The 22,309-nt window shown below is 42.6% G+C and overlaps 1 protein-coding gene across 2 annotated transcripts in view; it reads left to right on the top strand.

Moving 5' to 3' along the window:
* The window catches only part of ZNF740 (zinc finger protein 740), a 43,739-nt gene extending 23,925 nt beyond the window's left edge, over positions 1-19,814 (top strand). For both annotated transcript variants that reach the window (XM_082244742.1, XM_082244741.1), the window contains 4 exons: positions 6,972-7,034; positions 15,745-15,812; positions 15,892-16,010; positions 19,432-19,814. In XM_082244742.1, the coding sequence (XP_082100868.1) occupies positions 6,972-7,034; positions 15,745-15,812; positions 15,892-16,010; positions 19,432-19,518 (337 nt within the window). In that variant the 3' untranslated portion in view covers positions 19,519-19,814. The remainder of the gene's footprint in view (positions 1-6,971; positions 7,035-15,744; positions 15,813-15,891; positions 16,011-19,431) is intronic.
* Positions 19,815-22,309: the final 2,495 nt, after the last annotated feature.

Below are 22,309 nucleotides of genomic sequence, written 5' to 3'. Positions count from 1 at the left end.
CTTTTCTCCAAGGGGAGAAAAACCTCAGTTTTTTTCCATTTTTATCTAGCAAGTTTTTTTTTTTTTTTTTTTTAAGTGTTGCAGAGCCAGAAAGGGGTTAATGTGCAGCTTTTTTGGAATTGGCTGATCCTCAGCAATGTCACAGAAGCCATACCCAGATACAGCTGAAAAGAAAAGGGTGGGGGGGTGAAATTTCAGTTGCGAAATGATCAGTCGCATGCCATTTTATTCTGTGCGCTTACGGGCCTCATTGCACTCCCATCTCCTTTGTGTCTACATGGGTTCTTTGATCCTCTTGATGTTACCTGGCTCCCTGCTGCCTTACAAGTGGCCTTATTGCAGAGGGCATTCCCTTCTGCTCAAGCAGCAATTTTGTGAGTTCCCCTTGTGGGCTATGTCACTCTGTACTAGATATGATAAATTATAGTGCAGGAGCAGCAGTCCTAAGGGTATGGCCAGCTTATGATCCACTAACCTTCCCAGGACGTCTTGCAGTGTCCTCTCCAAAGGACCATATACAAATAGCCTGGATCACTTTCCCCTGCCTAAATTGCAGCACTCCTCTGGGTCTTCCTTAACCCCTTCTGGAATTAACCCTCCTTCAATACTCTCTAACGAAGAATTCTCAGCTATTCTGTCTGAGTTTATAGGCAGGTTTGCAGCCGACTGATAATGTAGGTGCCGCAGCTGTGTTTCCATGCTTTCTCCAAAGTCCATCTCTGAATTGAGGTTGAACTGAATTGTGGCATATCTTTATTTGAGGATTTGGAATGCGAGCAGTCACAGTCTGAAGACATTACTATAAAACTTAAGGGCGAGCATTTTGGTCCATATTCAGTCCACACGTGCTGGGCTTTGGAACTGCCTGCATTGACTATACTTAAAGCGTAACTAAACCAACCAATTCAACAGTTTTAAAAAGGTTCCATTGCTGGCAACTTCGACATTGGTTGAAATCTCAACCAAACGGTCAAACCATCCAATGGCTGGTGTCATAACTGATCACATGTGCAGCATCATGGCAGTTGAAAATCAAACTGAGGCCAAGATGGTAGCTTCCTTGGCTGAAAACGACAGGGTGGTTTAGTTTCGCATTAAAGTGACTAGCCCGGGTTTTCTGAAGAGCCCTCAAACTTTTAAGACGTTTTTCAGTGCAGGTGGGGGAAATCTGGTAAACAGAATTCTTCAGTCACCAACATCTGGACTCCAGAGACTGTTCTTCTCTCCCTATGTTGCAGGTGGGGCCACCAACCATTGACCTCCTGGCTTCCAGGTTCAACAACATACTTGGCACTCAGTGGATGCTCTGGTGACTCTATGGGATCAGTGCAACCTGATCTGTGCTTTTCCACTGCAGCACATTCCTCACTTACTGTGTAGGTTTGAAATGGAGGGCATTCCAGTGATTTCCATTGCACTGAACTGGCCCAGTATGATGTGGTACTCGGACCTTGTCAGACTCCTGGCAGACTCAGTATGCTGCCCCCCCCCCCCCATCTATTGGATGTTCTGTCCCAAGAGTTGGTTTTCCGCTCTACTTTGCTGTTGCTGGCTTTCATTGTTTGGCTGGTGAAACCAAGGTCCTGAGCGGTGAGGCTAGCCGATTTATTCATCCCTACACTCTTGAAGTCTACCACTTCTGAGAAAGGGTATTTTCTCCAGTCTGGCTTTGAGCACCATCAAGGGTCAAGCCTTAGCAGTACTTTTTTCAGAGACAACCTGGTTCTTTTGACAACCATTTAAACCTGCCTGACCTTTCTCACAAGGTTGCTTTTGTCATTGCCATCATTCTGTGAGGTGAGTTTTGAGTTGGCGATTTTAACCTGTAAAGAAATCTTTCTTGTGCTACAAAAGGACGGAGGGCCAGGGCTTCTTTTTTTTTTCCCCAAGGTGGTTTCTGCCTTAACCAGGACAATATTCTAGCATCTTTTTGTCCTGCTTCAGACACGCATTCTTTTGTTCCATTATTGCTAGGTGAATTCTACTGCTCATCCAAGTTTATTACCTAAATGGCAATTTTCCCCCTTTCCTGGTCAAACACACTCCAGTATTTCAGTTAGTGCTTCATTGGCTTTTCAGCATCAGGCATCTGTTTCTCAGATTGTGTTAAGTTCTACCAGGTGGATATTCAAGTCTCAGAATATGCTGACTTCAGTAGTATATTTCCCTAGGAGGCTCTTTTTGTTGGCCTGTTAGCCTTTGTTCTATTGCCCAACCCTCAGTTGGACTGCTTTGGACATCCCTATGTACCTGAATACTCTTCCTGTGTGTCCCGTAATGTACAATTATTAAACAGAATTTTTGGCTTGCCATAAAATCATGTTTTTGTTCTTTTGGGAGTACATCGAGAGACAGTTTCTTATCTCTGTTCCAATGATCCACTCCTACTGTGGCTTGCTAACAGAACTGATGCATGCTGAGTGTGCTTATACTTGGCTGTCCTCACAGCCAATATCCGCGTTCTCTCCTAAAAGAAGCAGCACACTAGTGTACCTAAATACTCATTGTGTATCACTTATAAAGCATGCACAGTATGGAACTGGCTGTGAAGCCACAAGGCTTCACTGCTGATTTCCCTTACAGGCAATGATGCAGGCAGCACCTGAGAACCGATGGATAAAATTGGCTGGGGTGCAAACACTGCTGGATTCCAGGACGAATAAATGTCCTAATAATAAAAGTCAGCAGCTACAGTATTTGTAGCTGCTGAATTTTTATTTTTTTTTAGGGGGGGGCTGGACCTGCTCTTGAAGGGGTAATGTTCAGAGGTGCATGATAAAGAAGATGAATGCTAAATACCCAGTTCACTAGACACAGAAGGGAGATGTGTAGGAGAGGGGCATTAAAAACAAAAAAAAAAAAATCTCATTACAATCTATTAATTTCCCGTTCACAATCACTATGACCTCTCTCCTTCCTCAGCTGCAAGATGAAGGGGGGAGATTAACATTGTAAACAAAAGCATGTGATTGCAGTAATGACCACAGTGTATTTTTGGCAAGATGTCCGACAGCTTGGTAGACATCGATTACTGGGCGGAGTAGACACTTGACTGCTATTATTCCAACGCTGTTTATAAACCACACTGCCTAAATAAGGAGCCTCTGATCCATACCCCAGTAGAAAAAGGGGTTAATGTACTCCAAGAAAAGGATTTTACGATAAGTCAAAAATCCTAATTTTTTTAATTTCTCAGTACACATAAGCCGTGTTAATTCATAGCATCAAATGCACACACAGCGGTGCAGGTGATTTCACAATGATTCCTGGTGAGCAATTGCAACCAGCCTCTGTATTTATATCTTTTATATTTATAATGCCCTATTTTAGAATGTACTAAACTTTTAAAATTTGGCCGCTTCTCCAGGGACTGGACAAATTTTAATCAGTGTGTGGCCATCCCTGTTTGACAGAAGGCGATAATTTAGATTGACTTCTGTCGCACAAACATGTTGGACAGCTTTTGTCTATCAGCAGCTGCAGTCAGTTAACTGCTGCTGCTAATCAGTGTATTCTGATAGAGTCTCGTTGTCAGATGGCAAAGTCCATACAGGGAATCTCCTTCCACCTTGCTTTTGTGGGTGGAGGAATTTTTTAGCTTTTTTTTTTTTTTGCTGGGGAAATAAAGTTTGTCATAGTTATCCAATATTGCATTGGGAAATTAGGAGAATTTTGATTACCAAATTGATATTTAGTAAACCTATAGAAAATCTTTTGTATTAATTAAATAATCCAAATTGAGCTGCCATTATAGGATATAAAGCATTCTGGTACTTCTACCCAACAGTGAAAATACACTGCTGGATGAAGTTGGATAATAAACACTGCAGATTCTTACAATGGGGCATCAATGCCAAGTTGCACTGCAAATACCAATTTGGATTTTAGAGTAGGAGCAGACTATAATTTTGCTTGGAGCAGTAGACAAAAGTAATGATTGCTACTTGAGGAACTTGGAGCTACATTGTTACAGAGGTGCGGCTGTAATAACACCTATAATAGCTATAGGTTTGTTCCAACTTTTTTCAAAATCTCTTGAATGGGAACATTTTTTTTAGAAGCTTGTAAGTTCAGGCAGTCGGAGACCAAAACAAAAGGAAAATCATTTTTAAAATGCTTAACTGTGGTGTGCTTTTTTTATTTTTTATTATATATCAAACTTCTTTGGGTAACACTGATTTTACAAGCACTAATCATAAATGGCAAGGGTTGGTTGCAGTATACCAGCATTATTTTAATTTCGGTCTTGGGGAAATAGTTTGTCATGTACGGTAAAGCTTGGTTATGGGTCTGCATGAGTGTAAATAGTGCACAGACAAATGTATTACTGTAAAGCATTGCCTATCATTTTTTTTAAAAAAATTTTGTATGTTCCATGTGAAACTGAAAATGATCTCTTTAGAAGTCCATATAGTAAGCTCATAAAAGTACTTGTAATTGTCTTTTTTTTTTTTTCGTTCTGTATATATGTAACATTTAAAAACCCTGTAAAAACTTTGGATAATGCAGTAAGGTCTTCACAGGCAAGTCCTTGCATAAAAATGATCATTTTTTTTTTTTTTTGTCAGATCAATAACGCAACACTGATGACAGGCACTACTAAATGTTTATTTTACAAAATTGCATTTTTTACTTGCTAAAAAGGTTATTCATGATAATGTTAGAAATTGCAGGAAATGGAGAATAGTTGATACAGTACCTAAAGCAGTATGAAACCCAAAAGCAAACCTTTTTATTCTATTTTAGCTTACCAGTTCTTAGATGTGATGGCTGAATTTAGTTTTCATTTTTTATGTTTACTTTTCTTTTATTGTCACTTGGTGATCTGACCAGTAAGTCTGTTGGTTTTCAACAGAACAAGTTCTCCTGCTAATGTATCAGAACGCTGAGATAAACCATTTACCACTGACAGGAATGCTTACAATGGTCAGCTTTTATTTACTTATGTAAAACTTTTATCCCAAAAGAAGAAAAACCTGTTGCTGTGACTGCTTGTGTAATTTAAATGTGCGCTGAGGTTTGGTTTAAATTGTTAGTATATCCAAATCTGCTAGTGCAGCCAACACTCACCCCTTCCCCTAGACTGACAGTGCTGCTGTCTAAAATTCCCCCTATGCTCATCCAGCGTTTAGGTACTTTATTACAGGTGGTGTCTGTGGTCTCACCAGAGGTGAAAAAAAGCAAAAAAAAAAAAACAAATGCAGCTACCACATCAAACTATTGGTAAGCTGCAATAAATTACGTTTCTGGTTTTGGGTTTTACTGCTTAACCACTTCAATAGAGGACCCTTTCACTGCCTTCCTGCCCAGGCCAATTTTCAGCTTTCAGCGCTGTCACACTTTGAATGACAATTGCGCGGTCATGCTACACTGTATCCATATGAAATTTTATCATTTATTTGCACACAAATAGAGCTTTCTTTTGGTGGTATTTAATCACCGCTGGGTTATTTTTTTTTTTTCAAAAAAGACAGAATTTTGAAAAGTTTTTTTTATTTTCTGTGAGTAATTTTTCTCCTTCACTGATGTGCGCTGATGAGGCGGCATTGATAGGCTGCACTGATGAGGTGGCACTGATGAGGAGGTACTAATATGCCATACTGATGGTCACTGACAGACACTGGGCAGCACAGATGCGCAGGAACTGATTGGCACTGGCTGGCAGCACTATGAGGACTGATGGTAGGCACTGATGTGCTTTGGTTCGGGGGGGCTTATGGGCACTGTTTTTTTTTAATTTATTTTACAGTAATAGGGGCACTGAAGATCAGTGCCCTGATTACCTGTCCTAGGCTCCCCTTTGAGGGTTTGCCACTGATCGGCTCTCCTTACCACACACTCTGACAGTGTGAGGCGAGGAGAGCCGATAAACGGCACTTCCTCATTCACATGTGACCGGCTGTGATTGGACACAGCCGATCACGTGGTTAAAGAGCCATGTCATTGGCTCTTTACCAAGATCGGGGTCCCGCCGTGTACTAGCAACATTGCGTGGCCACGATCGCCACCCTGCGGGCACGCGAGAGAAGCTGTGCTGGAGCGCCATCATATTATGTCAAAGAACGAGAGCCGCAACGCTCCGCCATTGTTTGACGGTGGGTGGGCGGCAAGCGGTTCAAAGTAAATCTCCTTTTCTTGCTGCCTGTGTCCCTATTTATATTCATCCCTCTATTTTGTACTAATGTCCATTTTTTCCAAGAAAGTGACGACGGACGAGGTGAATTCCTCCTCCCTTTGGTAGATTTTCCTCCAACTTCCTGTAGTGTTTCTAGGATGGAAAGCGAATGTAAATTTTCCCAATATTACATAGACTGCAAAAAAAAAAAAAAACTGGCAGGCGCCTTAAACCTTCTCTTCTTTCAACAGAAAAAATGGTTATAGATAATTTTTGTTTAGATTTTTTGTTTTTAATTTTTTCTGTCCAGCACCAGTCGTCAAGGGCCACAGACCACGCAAGTTTTTGGGCTGACAGTTTTGCTTGGAAATCTACGTATTACTGGCACAGTTACCTTGTAAAGGTGTTTTCTGAAATATAACCATTTCATGTAAATGTAGTCCCTTCATGGTTTTTTTTATAATGCTTCAATCCGAGAGCCGTTACATTTTTTTTTTTTGTTTACTCCACTCCAAATTTAACTTTACTGACCCTGGCCATGCAAATCGCAATCAAAATAATGTTGTGCCCCTGCCCTAGTGATGTCAAATACACCCTGAGCTGTAATAGTGTGAACATTAATGTAGACAGGATGCCAGAGCTCTGAAAGAAGGTGAAGGGAGGATGGCCAGAAAACCATGAAACAATGGAGTTTTAAGGATTGGTGAGCTCTGAGCAGCCTTGCTAATGTTAAAGATCTAGAAAAAGCTTATTATCTAGGAAAAGCTTATTATCTAATGTCTATAGCAGACCTAATACCTAACCAAATACATGGGATTAGAGACCCTTTAAAGTCATTATTCTCTGTTAATTACAGAAATCCTAAGCCTGTGGGAGGAACTTGGCCCTTGAAGACTGAGTTGGACAACACTAATATAAGGTATTTTTTTTGAATGGCGATAGGTTACTTTTCTGTTCAGCCAAGTTTGCCCTTTACTAGAGTATTCATTGAGGTCTATTTTTTTAGCTTTTAGGAGGGTTAGTGTTATCCTACCTGCTTGGCATTTTGAGTTTTTTTTAAAAATATGGCCGTTTTTTTTTTTTTTTATGCATAGCTGGCAATCCCAGTTTCCCTTTTAATTGTAGCTGTACATTACTTTGTATAATCTGGCTCTTCTTGCTGCCAGTGTGTGTAGAATATTTTAATAAACTTGTGAATTATTTACATAATGTTTCACATGTGTTTTCTGTTACAAGTTGATGCAGTTAGAATGATGCTTGAAGGTATCTATATTGGGGAAACATGTATCTAAGCACAATATATCTCTTGGAATTTCTGATTTGTATTTACCTGTGTTAGAATTCATTACATAAAAAGAAAATGTGTAAAATGTATCCTTGTTTATCAACAATGTGCTTAATGAAGGGTGTGGGTAGGTATGCAAGATTTAATACAGGTTTTAGGCCTTGTTCACCCCATGGTGCAAAGGTTAGATTTTTATGCACACGTTCTGCAAGGACACAAAAAAAAAACATTGTTTTATGTGCCCTGTAAAATCACAACCGTGCATAAAAACTCACTGAAATGTGCAAGAAAACTGTTGTACACATTTCTCTGCAAGTGAAATCTGTGCAGTGTTCCCATCAGTTTTCATGCACGTATGGTATGAACAAACCCTTAAGGTTTGGGCATATTTTGAAAGAGACTTGCTACCATACCAGTAAAGAGCATCTACACTTAGTCTTAGTAAAGGCTTTAAAAAAAAAAAAAAAAAACGTGCAAGGTAAAGGCATAAAGTGCTAGTATCCATTATGAGAGACTTACCTTGAAACACTGCAGAGGCCTCCATCTTCACCCGGTCTTCCTTTAGAGTTAATAGGCTGCGGCCACTTGAACAGCTAAGCTGCAATTACATCATTCCCACCCATGTGTGCAGGAGTCTCTGCCGCGGCACAGGTATGCTGTTTTTTCAAAAAGCCTGTGGCGGTGAGGTCACCAGCTACTGCTCCCTAAAATGCCTCCTAAACGGTGGATGTTTAGGAGATATTCATTTCACCTACAGGTAAGCTTTATTATAAGCATACCTATAGGTAAACAAAAACCTCAGTTTACTACTGCCTTAATACTGACAAGGTGCAAGGAGGGAGTGCAACTACTTGCCATAATTTTGAACTATGCCACTTTCCTTTTCTCTGACTAGGAAACCGAGTAGGAAGGGTTGAAAAGCACTGGCCTATGCATTAAAAGGCAATAGCAAATCCAGTTTGTACTGCAGCTAAAGTTGGCCATAGTTGGTTTAAAATTTGACAGGTTCAGCGCAGACCAGACAAATTTTAATCCATCTTTGGCCATTCCAGTTCATGAGAAGCTGATCTAGCGATCTGCTTCTCTTAAACAGGCTTGTTGGAAAATGTTACATCGATCAGAGGAGTTGTCCTACTGTCAGAATAAAATAGCACAGTGGGGAGGATTCCCACATTCACTTCAAATGTGTGGATGGAGCTGTCGGTTCAGTTTTTTTCATTCAGCTACCTAGCTGGCTGATTGAAAAAACTGAGCCTTGTATGGTCAGTTTAAATGAATGAAAAGGCTTAACTACAGTTACCTGGAGTTTATCATAAGTTATGTGCTCTTTATAAATGCTGTGAGCATTTTAGTAGAGTTCAGGATAGAATAAACCACAGATAAAAAAAAAAAAAAAAACTGGAAGCAGATAGGGCTAGCTACTATGGTTATTTTCAAATAAGAGCAGCAGCTCAAAATTGAATTTCTCTTTCGTTCATTGACGGGCACAGCTCCTTACCTTCTTGACCATAGGGTTACCCTGCCCCCCTACTGGAGTAGGACGCTAGGCAGGAAAAAAAACTTGACTATGCCTATAGGCAGTCCCTGGGGGTATACACCCACTCTGCTATAGGCACTAAGTTTTGTTTGACTAGTCAGGAGTAAGGACCTAGTTCCTTACTGGGATCTATAGTCCTGGCAATTTTTTTCCTTTTTTAAATATATTTTTTTTCCTATCCTTGTTTGGTTCCTGTGAGAATCTACTATCAACTGCCGGACTGGGCGATGGACTGGATAATCTAGATCCAGAGGGTCCCCCCAGTTTGGCAATCGCACGCAGGCCTCAGCTCCACGCTAGTTTAGCTGCGACATAGCCCCACTGGATGGTGGCTGGCCTGTGAGTTATACGTCTCGCAAGGACTCATATGACCTGGCCTCTGCCTGAGTCGCAGCGTTCCTCCTGGCCGACAGCCCCCTATTCTGATGGAGCGGTGGTCTGTCAGGAGGGGTGCCCACTCTGTTCCTGGTATGGTAAATAGCTGCCCCCCTGGAGGTTTTTGGAGTGGGCGCGGACCCCTCCTTGCGACGGTTCGATCCCCCCCGTTACCCTCCTTCCAATGCAGCACCCCCCCCCTTCTCGGTTGTCCTCTGCTGACATTTTCTTGTGATTCTCTCATTAAAAATAGCGGCGGCCATGTTTTTAACGCTATATGGGCAGGGATTTCGGCGGTGGAAGCCCCTCCTCTTCCCCTAGTGCTGACTACTGGATCTTTCTCTTCTTGATCGCCGCATAGTGTGCAGTTTGCCTGGTGCTGTAAGTGCCTGATCGGCGGCGGTGAGTCTTTTGTGGGGTTTTCTCTCCCTCTCTCGAATATAGCAGGGGCAGTGCTCTGTGCTGGACCCTGTGGTGCCGCTAGCGCGGTGGGGGGTGTCCCTGGCAGTGGTATACACTTTATTTGTGTTGGTCCCCCTCTTCTCTAATGGAGTCCCTGGAGCATATTTCCCCACCTGATCCCCTCTGAGGCTGCTGGGCCCTCCGAGTCCCAACAATCTCTGAATGCACTCATGGCGGTCCTGGAGTCTTTAGTGTCCAAGATGGATTTGGTCCTAGGAAAACAGGCTAGCAAAAAGCGTCCTCCGCCTTCATCTGCTTAATCTGTCTCATCAGATCCTGAATCTGATTCTGCCGCTGCGGATACGAGTTACCCTTCTGGGTCTGCGTCCACGCACCCTGCTCAGATAGTGAGGCTGATTCCTCTGCTCCCCTAGCTGCTCATGAAAAGGCGCTGGTGGATGCGCTGATTGTCAGTGCGTCAAACTTTAGAAATTGAGGATGCGGCTTATGCGTCGGAGGTGCCGGTCCCTTTTGGCACCCCACGGGCCCTCCAAATCGGCGAGGGTGTTCCCCTTTCCCGCTTACTTTGATAATATTGTCACTAAACAGTGGGGTTGAGCAAAACGCACTTTTGTGGTCCCTGAGCATTTTGCGATGCAGTATGAGAATTCGCTGCTTAAAAAGTGGACTGTCACACCTGTAGTGGACTCCCTGGTTTCCAGGTTAAATAAAGCCACCTTCATTCTGGTTTGGGAGTCCCTGGCCTTTAAAGATCCAGCTGATAGATCGGAGGGTCTGACCCTCCATATGTTCACTGTGGCTGGTTCGGCACTTAGGCTAAACTTTAACGCCGGGACCTGGAGGGGAAACCGCTTCCCCTGCTTTTGCACAGCTGGTGGATCATTTGGTCCAGTTTCTCTGTGATGCCTCTTTGGATGCGGCTCCTTTTTGATTTCTAGACTGTCTCAGCAGTGGTCCTTCGGCGTGTTATCTGGCTGAAATGCTGGTCTACGGATCAGACTTCTAAGAAGGCATTATCTGATCTCCCATTTGTGAGGGATCGCCTGTTTGCAGCTTCCTTGGATGACATCATTAAGGACCTCATGGGGGGAAGAGTACTCTTCTTCTGCAGGCTTCCAAGGGCAAGGAACCCCGTTGTAGACCAGGGCCATTCTTCTCGGCTCAAAGGAGTCCTTTTTGTCCCTCCAGAGTCTCAAGACAAGGGACCTAAGCCCCTCAGAGCCTCGACCAGAGGTTCCAGGAGGACCTGGTCTGGTAAGTCATGAGCGGGCTCTTCCAGACCTTCGGACAAGGTTTCCTCTGCATGAAGGGGCGCCTTCACCCGTTTCCTGGGATGATGGGACGTCTTGCTGGTTTCTGAATCCGTGGACCTCCCTGGTAAAGGACAAGTGGGTCCACAAAGTAATTTGGTCTGGCTACAAGATCGAGTTTCAGACTTATCCTCCAGAAAGGTTCTTCCCTTCCAACCTGCGCTTGTCTCCAGATCTCTTACGGAGTCTCTTTGGGGCGATGCAAGAATTGTTACTTCAAGGGGTGATTGTCCTTATTCCGACTTCGGAACGTTTTCAGTGGTTTTACTCAAACCTGTTTACAGTTCCCAGAAAGGAAGGTAAGATACGTCCAATTCTGGACCTCAAGGCGCTAAACTGCTTTGTGCGGGTACAGAAGTTTCGAATGGAGTCCATTCGCATGGTAGTAGTGTCCCTACATTAGGGGGATTTTCTCTCTTCTATCGACATCAAGGACGCCTACATTCAAATTCCAATATATGCCAGTCACCAGCGCTTCCTCCTTTTTTGCCGTGGACGAGGAGCATTATCAGTTTGTGGCGTTACCCTTTTGGTCCCGCCTCCACTCGGGTTTTCACAAAAGTGTTTGCCCCATACTAGCATTGTTGCGTCAGCAAGGGGATCGTGGTACTGGGGTACCTGGACGATCTTCTTTTGCGAGCAGTCTCTGACTGCTCTGATAGACAACCTAGAGCTTACTCTGCTAACTCACGAGTTCGGTTGAATTCTGAACCTCCAGAAATCTGCTCTGGTTTTGTCCAAGACTGGACTATCTGGGTCTGACTCTGGACTCTGCCTCAGCCAAAGTGTTTCTTCCTCTGGAAAAACTCCAGAAATTTCAGAAGGCAATTCAGCTTCTGTTGTCCAGCAGATGGTCATCCCTCCGGGCTTGCAATCGGGTGCTGGGGCTGATGGTGTATTTTCGAGATGGCTTAGTTTGCACAGTTCCACACAAGATCTCTGCAAAAAGAGATTCTCGTGAAATGGGACAAGAATCCACAGTCTCTAAACAATCTGATCTGTTGAGCCGAGGTACAAGAGGGTCCCTGATATGGTGGCTTCGTTCTCTGGCACTTCCACAGGGAAAATTCTTTCTCCCCCTGTTCTGGACAGTTGTCACCATGGATGCCAGCCTGCCCGGGTGGGGAGGTGTCCTCGGCACAGATTGTGCTCAGGGTGGTCTGGATTCTGGTCCACACTGCCGATCAATGTGTTGGAACTCAGACTAATCAGACTTTGTCTGGATCATTGGACAATTTGTTTCCAGGGGTGTCCTGTACGAATTCAATCGGACAATGCCACGGCTGTGGCCTATGTCAGTTAGCAAGGGGGCACAAGAAGTGTCCTGGCCGCTCTGGAAGTAGCCGGCATTCTAAGGTGGGAAGAGCGATTTGTTCCAGCCCACTCTGCTGTACACATTCTGGGGGGGGGGGGGGGGAGAATTGGCAAGCGGATTACCTCAGTCAACAGGCGTTGAACCAGGGGGAATGGTCACTTTATCCAGGGGTGTTTCATCAGTTGTCTCTCCAGTCGGGTACTCCCGAGGGAGATCTGTTGGCCTCTCATCTCAACAGGAAGGTACAGGGATTTGTGGCATGGTCTCTGGATCCTCTGGCCGGCGCCACAGACGCATTAGTAGCTCCTTGGAATCAGTATTGTCTGATTTACGCTCCCCCCCCCCTCTCCCCCCCACCTCAAGCTTCTGCCAAGACTCCTGTGCAGGATCGAGGCAGAAGGGACTCCGGTCATTATAGTGGCTCCAGACTGACCTTGCTGGTCCTGGTACACCCATCTGGTTTGGCTGGTCACCGATGCTCCTTGGAGACTTCCTCTCAGGGAAGATCTGCTGTCCCAAGGGCCAATCTTCCATCCTGCTTTACAGTCGCTGGCTTTGTATTGGCTTGGCGGTTGAAAGCCAGGTGCTGACGGTTAGAGGTCTGTCTGAATCGGTGATTCCTACACTGTTAAAGGCTAGAAAATCTACCCCTAGGAAGATCTACTATCGTACTTGGAAGATGTACATTGCGTGGTGTGAGTCTTTGGGGTTCACCCTCGCTCCTTTTCGGTGCCTCAGATATTGGCTTTCCTCCAACTGGGGGGGTTGAGCAGCACCTGGCCTTGAGTACCACCAAGGGCCAGGTTTCGGCCCTATCTGTGTCCTTTCAACGTCCATTGGCCATACATTCCTTGGTGTGTTCCTTTATCCAGGGAGTTCGACACTTGGCTCCTCCAGTGCAGTCTCCATTGCCGCCGTGGAACCTCAATTTGGTGCTGTCAGTTCTTCAGATTCCTCCCTTCGAAAGTCTTCGGGAGGTTCCCCTGCTTAAGTTGTCCCAGAAGGTGGCTTTTTTGGTGGCTATTACTTCTGCATGCAGGGTGTTGAAGCTGGCAACGTTGTCTTGTCATTAACCTTACCTGGTGGTTCTTCGTCCCTGTCCGTCGTTCATTCAAATGGAAATCAGATGACCTTTGGAAGGAAGACATTGTGTTGCCTTCCCTATGTCCCAGGCCTAAACATCCTAAGGAAATTGCCTTGCATTCCCTGGATGTGGTTCGGGCACTCGGGGTGTACCTGGCACCTAAAAGTCTTTTCCGAAGTCAGACTCACTATTTGTACTCATGGATGGACCCCGAAAAGGGTTGGCTGCTTCTGCTGCAACCATTTCCAGATGGATGGATTCAATTAATGGTAGGGTTCCTCCTTTTTCTGTAAGGGCACACTCTTACTCGGACTCTTAGTGCCTCCTGGGCCTCCCGTCGTCAGGCGTCGGTGCTGCAGGTTTGCAAGGCAGCCACCTGGTCTGTGCACGCATTCACAAAGTTTTATAAAGTGGATGTGTTGGCATCTTTGGTCTTTTTTTAACGCCCCTTGTAGGTGGGCGAAACGCGCAAACATCACCCACACAACGTCACTTCCTTTATCTCGTGTAATGCATGCCGGCTGCGTTCCCGGAAGGAGACTATGACCGTTTTTTCTGATGTGGATTTTATGTCTTCCATACGCTTTTGTCCTCATCGTTTTGAGTATTTTTAACCCCTTATTTAAATATATTTTGCGGTCTATTCCTTCCTTTTGAGTGACACCGGAGGGATTTGCAGCATTAGAGATCTATTGGTCCATCTATTTCAGAGGCTCATCTGTCCCTTGGGCAACCCCAGAAGGGGACATACTGTGCTGGAGAATCATTGGTTTACCCACTTCCAAGGCCCATTAACCTTTTTGGTTCTGTTGAGTGTATCCCCAAAAGGGTATTTGAAGCACTTTTCCACTGTGTGGAGCACCACAGCACCTTTTGGCTTCAGCACCTTATTGAGTAGCTGCACCTAGAGTGGGACTGTTTACCTAATTTTGGACTTTTTTTTCATATCACCTTTTGCACCTTAGCACCAGTTATTGCATTTTGCTATTTATTGTATTTTGCATTAAGCACCATTGCACTTTATGCACATATTTTGAATTATCTAGTCCTGGCACCATTGCACTTTAATGTTTCCATGAATTGATGTTGTTTATCTGTTGATATTTGGTCCAGCACGATTGCACTTTATGAATATTTATTTCTTATTAATTGCCGCTTTTTTGATATTTACACTATTGCAAGCGCTGTTTTTGGCATCTTTTTATCTGCGGATGCTTCTTTTGGCCGCAAAGTTTTGCAGGCTGCTGTTTAGAGGACCTGGTCCTCTTTGAGGGTGTATTGTTTTTTTCAGGTGAGCTCCAGTTTATGGTTGAGCTCCTTGTTACCTGGTGGTTATGGTTTAGCCTTGGAAATGTTTTCTTGCGGTTCCCACCTCTCATGTTTGACACTGCTGGAGCTGTGTCTGTCAATTTATGAAAGAGAAAATGGGATTTTTTGATTTATCTTAAAATCCATTTCTCTGATGTTCATTGACGGACACAGCACCCACCCCTCTGGGGAGTTGGCTTTTTCCTGCCTAGTGTCCTACTCCTGTAGGGGGCAGTATAACCCAATGGTCAAGAAGGAGTTGTGTCCGTCAATGAACATCAGAGAAATGGGTTTTACGGTAAGTCATAAATCCCATTTGTACAAAAAAAAAAAAACTTCGATATCTATTTTAACTAACCAAGGGTAGCAGTTTCATCCCTTGCAGCATCCTCCTTCCCTCCTTTGACAGTGTCTACTTTCCCAGCCTCACCAGCATTTTGGTCTTCCATCATCTGACTCAAAGCTTTTTAAATGACTACTGAAAATGATTAATTTTGTGTTTGGTGGAGGGCACTTGACATACTTGGGGTATAAAAATATATTTGCCTTTTGAACCCAAATAAAATTTGCTGCTGCCAGTGTGCTTAATATAGTTGTGTTGGACACATTAACCTCAGTGGAAATTTTCAACACACCAATACTGCTACTTTAGCTAAGCAAATTATAAAATAATACTTTGTAGTGTCTAACATCTTGACTGCTGTGATCCAGAGGATAAATACCTCCAAACACCATATCCTACGTTTAATAATAAAACCATAAATTTGAGTCTCCTGTAATTGAAATTATGCCTGTAATCAAGGGTTTTAAAACTTAATTTCACTAGTATACCTAGTTGGTAGAATTCTTTCTCTATCCTATTACTATTTGTGGTCTATTTATTCTTAGTATGACATAGAAACATATCACAGTGGTCCTACAAAGAACTACAAGCCTAACATGGGGGACTTTCCAGCAAACTCACCAGGCGTATTTATATGTATATGTTTTAGGTCTGGTGCAAGTTTACCTTCATACTCACCGAGTTACCATGTTGACAGAGACATGTTCGTTAGCACAGGTAAGCCAAGGTCAAATAGTCGAGGATCACTGTTGTGTTAGCAAAGGTATCTTCAGTATGGCTGCCTGTTATGTTGTAGGAGAGCGTCCTTTTGCGTGTGACATGTGCGACATGAAGTTTGTTCAGAAGTATCATCTGGACAGGCACAGACGGGTCCATAGCGGGGAGAAACCGTTCAAATGCGAAATATGTAAGCAGGTATGTCATTTTACATTTTTCTGTCAGCCGTATGCAGGTTTTCACATTAGACAAAGTGGAAAATATATGTAATTTGTGGATTCCTCAGATTTGCATTTCTCACATTGAATGTGTAGCACCTGAAATGGCTTTCCTTTGATCTTGGTGTAGTAAATGTATAGTAGTCAAGTAACATGGATGTATCACATATGAGTATTTTTCATATCCAGCCAGCAGGTGGAGCCCAATGCTGTTTAGCACATTTTGTCAGACTATTCTTATCTTCCTTTCAGATTTAAAATTTCCCTGTGTACAAAGTTCAGGCCTAAATTGATGCACAAAGCTGAATGATCAGAGAAATGACCCCTTCCACTTCTCTGCCTGCTCTGTTTGTTTAAATCTGAAAGGAAGTGGCTACTCAAAAATGCTAGCAATGGCAGCCACTGTGTTTCTCTCATTGCAGATTTACTTTAATTGGAAGCTATTAGGAAGCAAGTTTGCTGGGTTTTTTTTTTTTCAAAAACTTTTGTAAATTCCTGGCTAATTACATCATTCATCAGCTTCTTCAAATGCTCATAGATGGCAAGAACACTGCCCTTTATGATCCTGTCCTTGCCACCACAGAAGACATTAAGAAACCTATTTCCTTTGTTGAATCTTTCATCTATACTGTACAGGCTGGAGAATACAAGGCAGAGGAAGTGGGGTAAAAAAATATAAAGGGGAGACTTCCTCAAATGGAGTTTTTCAGAGATAAAAGGAGCAGTGAGTGACACAAGATTAAAAATGCCAATAACTCTTTAAAGCTTAAAATATTAAAGGCTCTGTTTTTTTTTTTGTTTTACCCACCTGCTCTGTGCAGTGGTTTTGCACAGAGCAGCCTAGATTCTCCTCATCTCCGGTCCCCCGCCGGCGCTCCTGGCCCCTTCCTCCTGCCTTGTGTCCCCAGAGCAAGCAGCTTGCTGTGGGGAATCCTGAGCAGGCTCGCTCCTGAGCCTCTGCTTTGTGTGTCTATTCACACGCAGGGCTGCAGCTCGACCCCCACCCCCTCTCTCTCATTGGCTGTAATTGACAGCAGCGGGAGCCAATGAGGAGTGAGTGTCCCCAGAGAGCTGAGCTGCTCATGCACATCGCTGATTCAAGATGGAGCTCAGGTTAGTATTTTGGGGGGATGCTGCAAAGAGAAGAACCTTTAGAACCACTTTAAATTCAGGAATACTAAGACTTTACATAGTTCTTTTGAGCTAAGCTGGTCCTTGTATTCAATTATAATGAACAGTGCTCAGCCTGACTGGATTCTAATCCTGGAAATGGGATGGGAAGTCTTCTTTTCTAAATGCATTACAGGTGTTTTACCACTTCCTCGCTTTATCCAGACTGCAAAAATTGCCATTACACACTTTAAAATGTGGACAGTGTTCCCTTTAAAGTGGTATTCCAACTTGAAACTAACTAGCCTTCGAAATGCTCCCTCCTAACACCTATGCTGACTAACCTGTGTAAGATGGATGCCTATTGTTGCCTATTTTAACTCTGCTCTGGTCATGTAAACTTGCCGCCCCCCCCCCCCCCCCCCGTGTCAGCCAGTGGCAGCTGTAGTGGAGAGGAGGGAGTGCCGGAAAGGGGTGGGCCATAGGAGCCTATAGGTGATGTCTCCACTCCAGGCTTTACAAGCCATTGTTGGCCTCCTCTCCCCTCCAACTGCTGCTGGCTGATGTGGATCACAAGACCGCACCATAGAAGGCTGAAGGTAGGTAGATGCACATATACAGCCAGGTAAATATATTACTAAAGGTGCTATTGACATGAAATGTTCACCATGTCGTTAACCCATGTAATGCATACATACAAAGAAACCAAAACCAATATGTTAAGAAATTAGGTCATGTGTAATAAAATGGAAAAGCACAGGGAAAAATTATTGAACACGCTAACTAAAATTTTTTAATACGTCATACAAAATCCTTTGTTGGTAATAATGGCTTCAAGACGCCTCCTGTATGGAGAAATTAGTCGCATGCATCGCCGGATTTTGACCCATTCTTCAACACAGTCTTCAAACCTTGAAGGTTCTGTGGGCCTGCTCTGCAATCGATCTCTGATCTCTTAATTTTTTCCATAGATTTTCTATTGGATTCAAGTCAAGTGATTGGCTGGGCAGTTCTTGCAGGTTCATTTTCTTTTTTTTTTAAATAAATTGAGAGTTTCCTTGGCTTTGTGTTTGGGATCACTGTCATGGTGAAATGTCCACCCTCGTTTTCATCTTCTTCCTCCTGGCAGATGGCAGCAGATTTTATCAAGAATGTCTTGGTACTTTTTTCCATGCATCCATCCTTAAATGATATTAAGTTTGCCAGTATCGTACGCTGAAAACCAGCCCCACTCATGGAGATCCCACCTCCAAACTTCACTTCTGGTATGGTGTTTTTGGGGTGATGTGCAGTGCCGTTTGACCTCCAAACATGATGTGTATTATGGCATCCAAAGAGTTCAGTTTTGGTCTCGTCTGACCAGACAATATTTTTCCATTATTTCACAGACTTGTCTGAATGTTGTGCAGCAAACTTTAAATGAGCTTCAAAGAAATTGTGACCAAAAGCAACCATAGTTACATGCCTAATAATACATACAAACAAAAATACAAGGTCATGGGACTTTAAATGAAGGCAGGTCACTTTGCAAAAGTATAAGAATAAAAATGAAAGATACGTAGAGTTTCAGATTTATTATGAAGTCATTGAGCAATATTCCATGATCGTACACAATACACAGTGACCATTTCAATATATGATACAAATATCTAAAAAGAAGCTGACATAAAAATTCATATTTGATAGAATAAATTCATATTATGCTGATGGATAAAAATATATACATGAGAGATTGAAAATGCATGATTGATATAGACACAAAAACTGGACATCCTAGGACTCTACATGTTTCGCGGATCACTGTCTGCTTCATCAGGAGTTTGATGCCAGGGGGTATACAAAAACTGGACATCCTAGGACAAAGGGGCAGAATTACTTTCTAATTACTGATAGATTTCAGCTGGTGTCTTTACTTTTCATGCCTTTTTACACTTTCTTCATGTGTTCAATACTTTTTCCCTGTGTCATTCCATTTTATTACCCATAACTTAATTTCTGAACTGGTTTCTTTGTATGTATGGGTTGTTACTGACGTAAAAATTTCATGTCAATAGCACTGTTGGAAATCTATTCACCTGGAAAAATGGTCATGCGTTCATTACTTATTTTACCTGCAGTATAGCTAACTATATCCGTCATACAGGTTAGCATAGGTGTTGGGACTTTTTATTTTTTTAAGGTTAGTTTGATTTTAGCTTGAATTCCACTTTTAAGATAGTTTTTTCACAATAGATTTAGTTGTGGTTACTGTTTGAATAATCAGTTTGCAATTTTTTTTTCCCCCCTTTAAGGCCTTTTCAAGGACAGACAGACTCCTGAGACACACGAGGATGTGCCAGGGCAACCGTCCACCAAATACCGACGTAGATCTTGTTTAGTTTGCAGTTTTAGCTGTCCATTCAGTGTCCAGGATTTTTGTTCACTCAGGACATAATTCCGCCAGTACTAGGTCCCAATATCTTCAGAGAATTATCTAAATGGACAGAAGACTGATAATTGGGGGGGAGGGCATTTTATCTGTAATACAAATTGCTTATTGAACGGAAGTCTAGATGACTGAATTTATACTGCAGTCTTCAGTCCAGCCATAAATTGAAGAGTGAAAGTGGAAATAAACCGCCAAGGACTGTTTGTGCTTATTCAGGTAAGACATTTCCACAAGACTGGCTGAAAAAGAAAAGTTGGACATTGATGTTGAGCACAAATTCGTGGAGATTTCCGAGCTGAACTAATATTATGTGTATCTAACTTTATAGAGAAATTATATCCCTAGGTTTTGAAGTTGGCTATACATTTAGGTCAGACCACCTGATTCAAATTAGCCAGTCTGAAGTCAAAACTATTTTCGCAGGATATGTGTAATATACAGACCTCTCGCACCCACAGTGAAATTCTAGATCATGAGGAGAACAGTATGGAAACTGTTGTAAAATCAAAGACCGAACTATTCTTTGGAATGTTTACATCCAAAATTGTAACATTACGGATTCCTTTTTGTCAAGATGAACAAATGCCCTGTAAAGGGGAACCCTTTAAAAAAAGAAAGGTGCAGGCATTACATACCGGCAGCAGCTTTGGTTTTACTTTCCAGCCAAAGTACACACTTAAATGCCAGCTTTTCTGATTGGCTTAAAGCTGCTCTCCAAGCTTTAGTGAATAGTTCATTTGGACCAATCTGGAACCATTTCTTTTATTAAAGGCTAGTACACACTATAAGAAAATCAGGTGAACATTTTCGTCAAAGGAAATTTCGTAGCATTTTCGTTTAGTGTGTAGACAACTTTCGACAGCCGATTCCGGATTTTCATATGAAAATTCCCAAAGGGACTAACTCAAAAATGTTTCTCTTATGGGAACAGAACAAACCATTTTCGTTGAATGTGTAAAATTTTTCAACGATTGTCGTACAAGAAAAATTAGAAAATAGACTGCGCATGATCAGAAACAATAAACTTCAAAAAAAGCCTTTGTCATGCGAGAGTTTCTGTTCATCGGTTCCGATTTGCTGTAAAACAAAGGAGAAAATTGGACAATTGTTTGCCCAATTTGATTATAGTGTGTACTCCACTTAAGACATGTGTCGGCTCGGCTGTTGGCACTGTATGTAGCCTGAGCTGTATATACAGTATACAGGTCTGTGTTCTGGCACCAAGATTGGGATGCTTTATATACAGCGCACACATCCACTGCATCTGTTGGTGAAGTAATAGCTTGGTCCAAACAAACTAAAGTTCACTAAAACCTAAAGATCAGCCTTAAAGTATTATTCAACCTAAAAGCAAGCATCTATTTATATTGCAGCTTACCAATTCTTAGATGTAATGGCTGGATTAGTTTTCATTTTTAGTCTTTCTTTCTCTTATTTTCACCTTCTGATCAAGCCAGTAAAGTCTGTTGGGTTTCAATAGAACAAGCTTGTTTGTAAATGTAGCAGTTAGTGTTAAGACAAACCATTTACCACTGACACAGGTGTTTTACAATGATAGCTTTTACTTATTCATGTAAAACCTTTATCCCAAAAGAAAAAACTGTTGCAGTAACTGCTTGTGTAACTGCAGTGTGAGCTGGAGTTTGGCTTCCGTTTTGTTGAATGGGGTAACGCATTTAGCTAAACGAACTCTCCAGACTGACAGATCTGTTATTCAAAGGTGCCACTGTGCTCCTTTATCCAGAGTGGAGGCACTCTAATACAGGAAGTGTGTTACTGGATAGATTACCAGGTTAAAACTTTGGAGAAAAAGCCCAAAAGCTAATGCAGCCACCACATCTAAGGATTGGTAAGCTGCAATATATTCGTTTTTGTTTTAATAAGCTTTAAGCTTCAGCACTTCTTTGTCGTGATGGGAGTTGCCTGCCTTCTCCTGCTTCTGCACATATTCCTATTGGCCAGTCAGGCAACCCATTTATTATAATGGACCAATAGGAATGTGTGGGAGTGGTAGTAAGTGTTCAAACTTCAACAATACCCAGAAGTGTCAGAGTTTAGCTTGTTTAGAATAGTCCAGCCCAGGGTGTGGAGGGAGCACAAAAAATCTGCCACAGGTACCTGCTAGAAGCTTTAAAGTGCAAGTGCCATTTTATTGTGATAAGTAAAGCAGTGGAAAGTCAAATAGTTGTGTCTGGTTCCAATCAGATGTGTGGATCCAGAAATGTAATCTATTGCAGCCTACCAATCCTTAGATGTGTTGGCTACATTAGCCCTTTTTGGCATTTTCCACTCTGTTTTCACCATGTGATCTGGCCAGTAACACACCACCTGTATTGGTGCCCCCACTCTGGATGAATAAGCACAGCAGGCAAGCAGCATTGTCAGTCTGGGGGGAGAGGAGTGTTTGATGTACTAGCAGTTTTAAATATACTAACAAATGTAGGCCGAACTCCAGCTCACGCTGCAGTTACACAAGGAGCAACAGTTTTGTTTTTCATTTTGGATAAAGGTTTTATATACATAAAAAAGCTGATCATTGTAAGCACTCAGAGCTAAATGACCTGATCACCAGATGAAGAAAAAGAAAAAAAGAGCCTAAAAAGCAGCCATCACATCTAAGAATGGGTAATCTGCAATATAGTGTTTGCTTTTGGGTTTAATACCACTTTAACTTGGCATGGTCTTCTTAATAAAGCCCTTTTTTTTAGCCTGCTGCAACTATCCAAAATCTTTACGGTCTT

Source organism: Pelophylax lessonae (assembly GCF_965119305.1).
Source record: "Pelophylax lessonae genome assembly, chromosome: 2".
NCBI lineage: Eukaryota > Metazoa > Chordata > Amphibia > Anura > Ranidae > Pelophylax > Pelophylax lessonae.
Note: the sequence above shows the minus strand (reverse complement) of the source record. Positions and strands in the feature narration are given on the sequence as shown.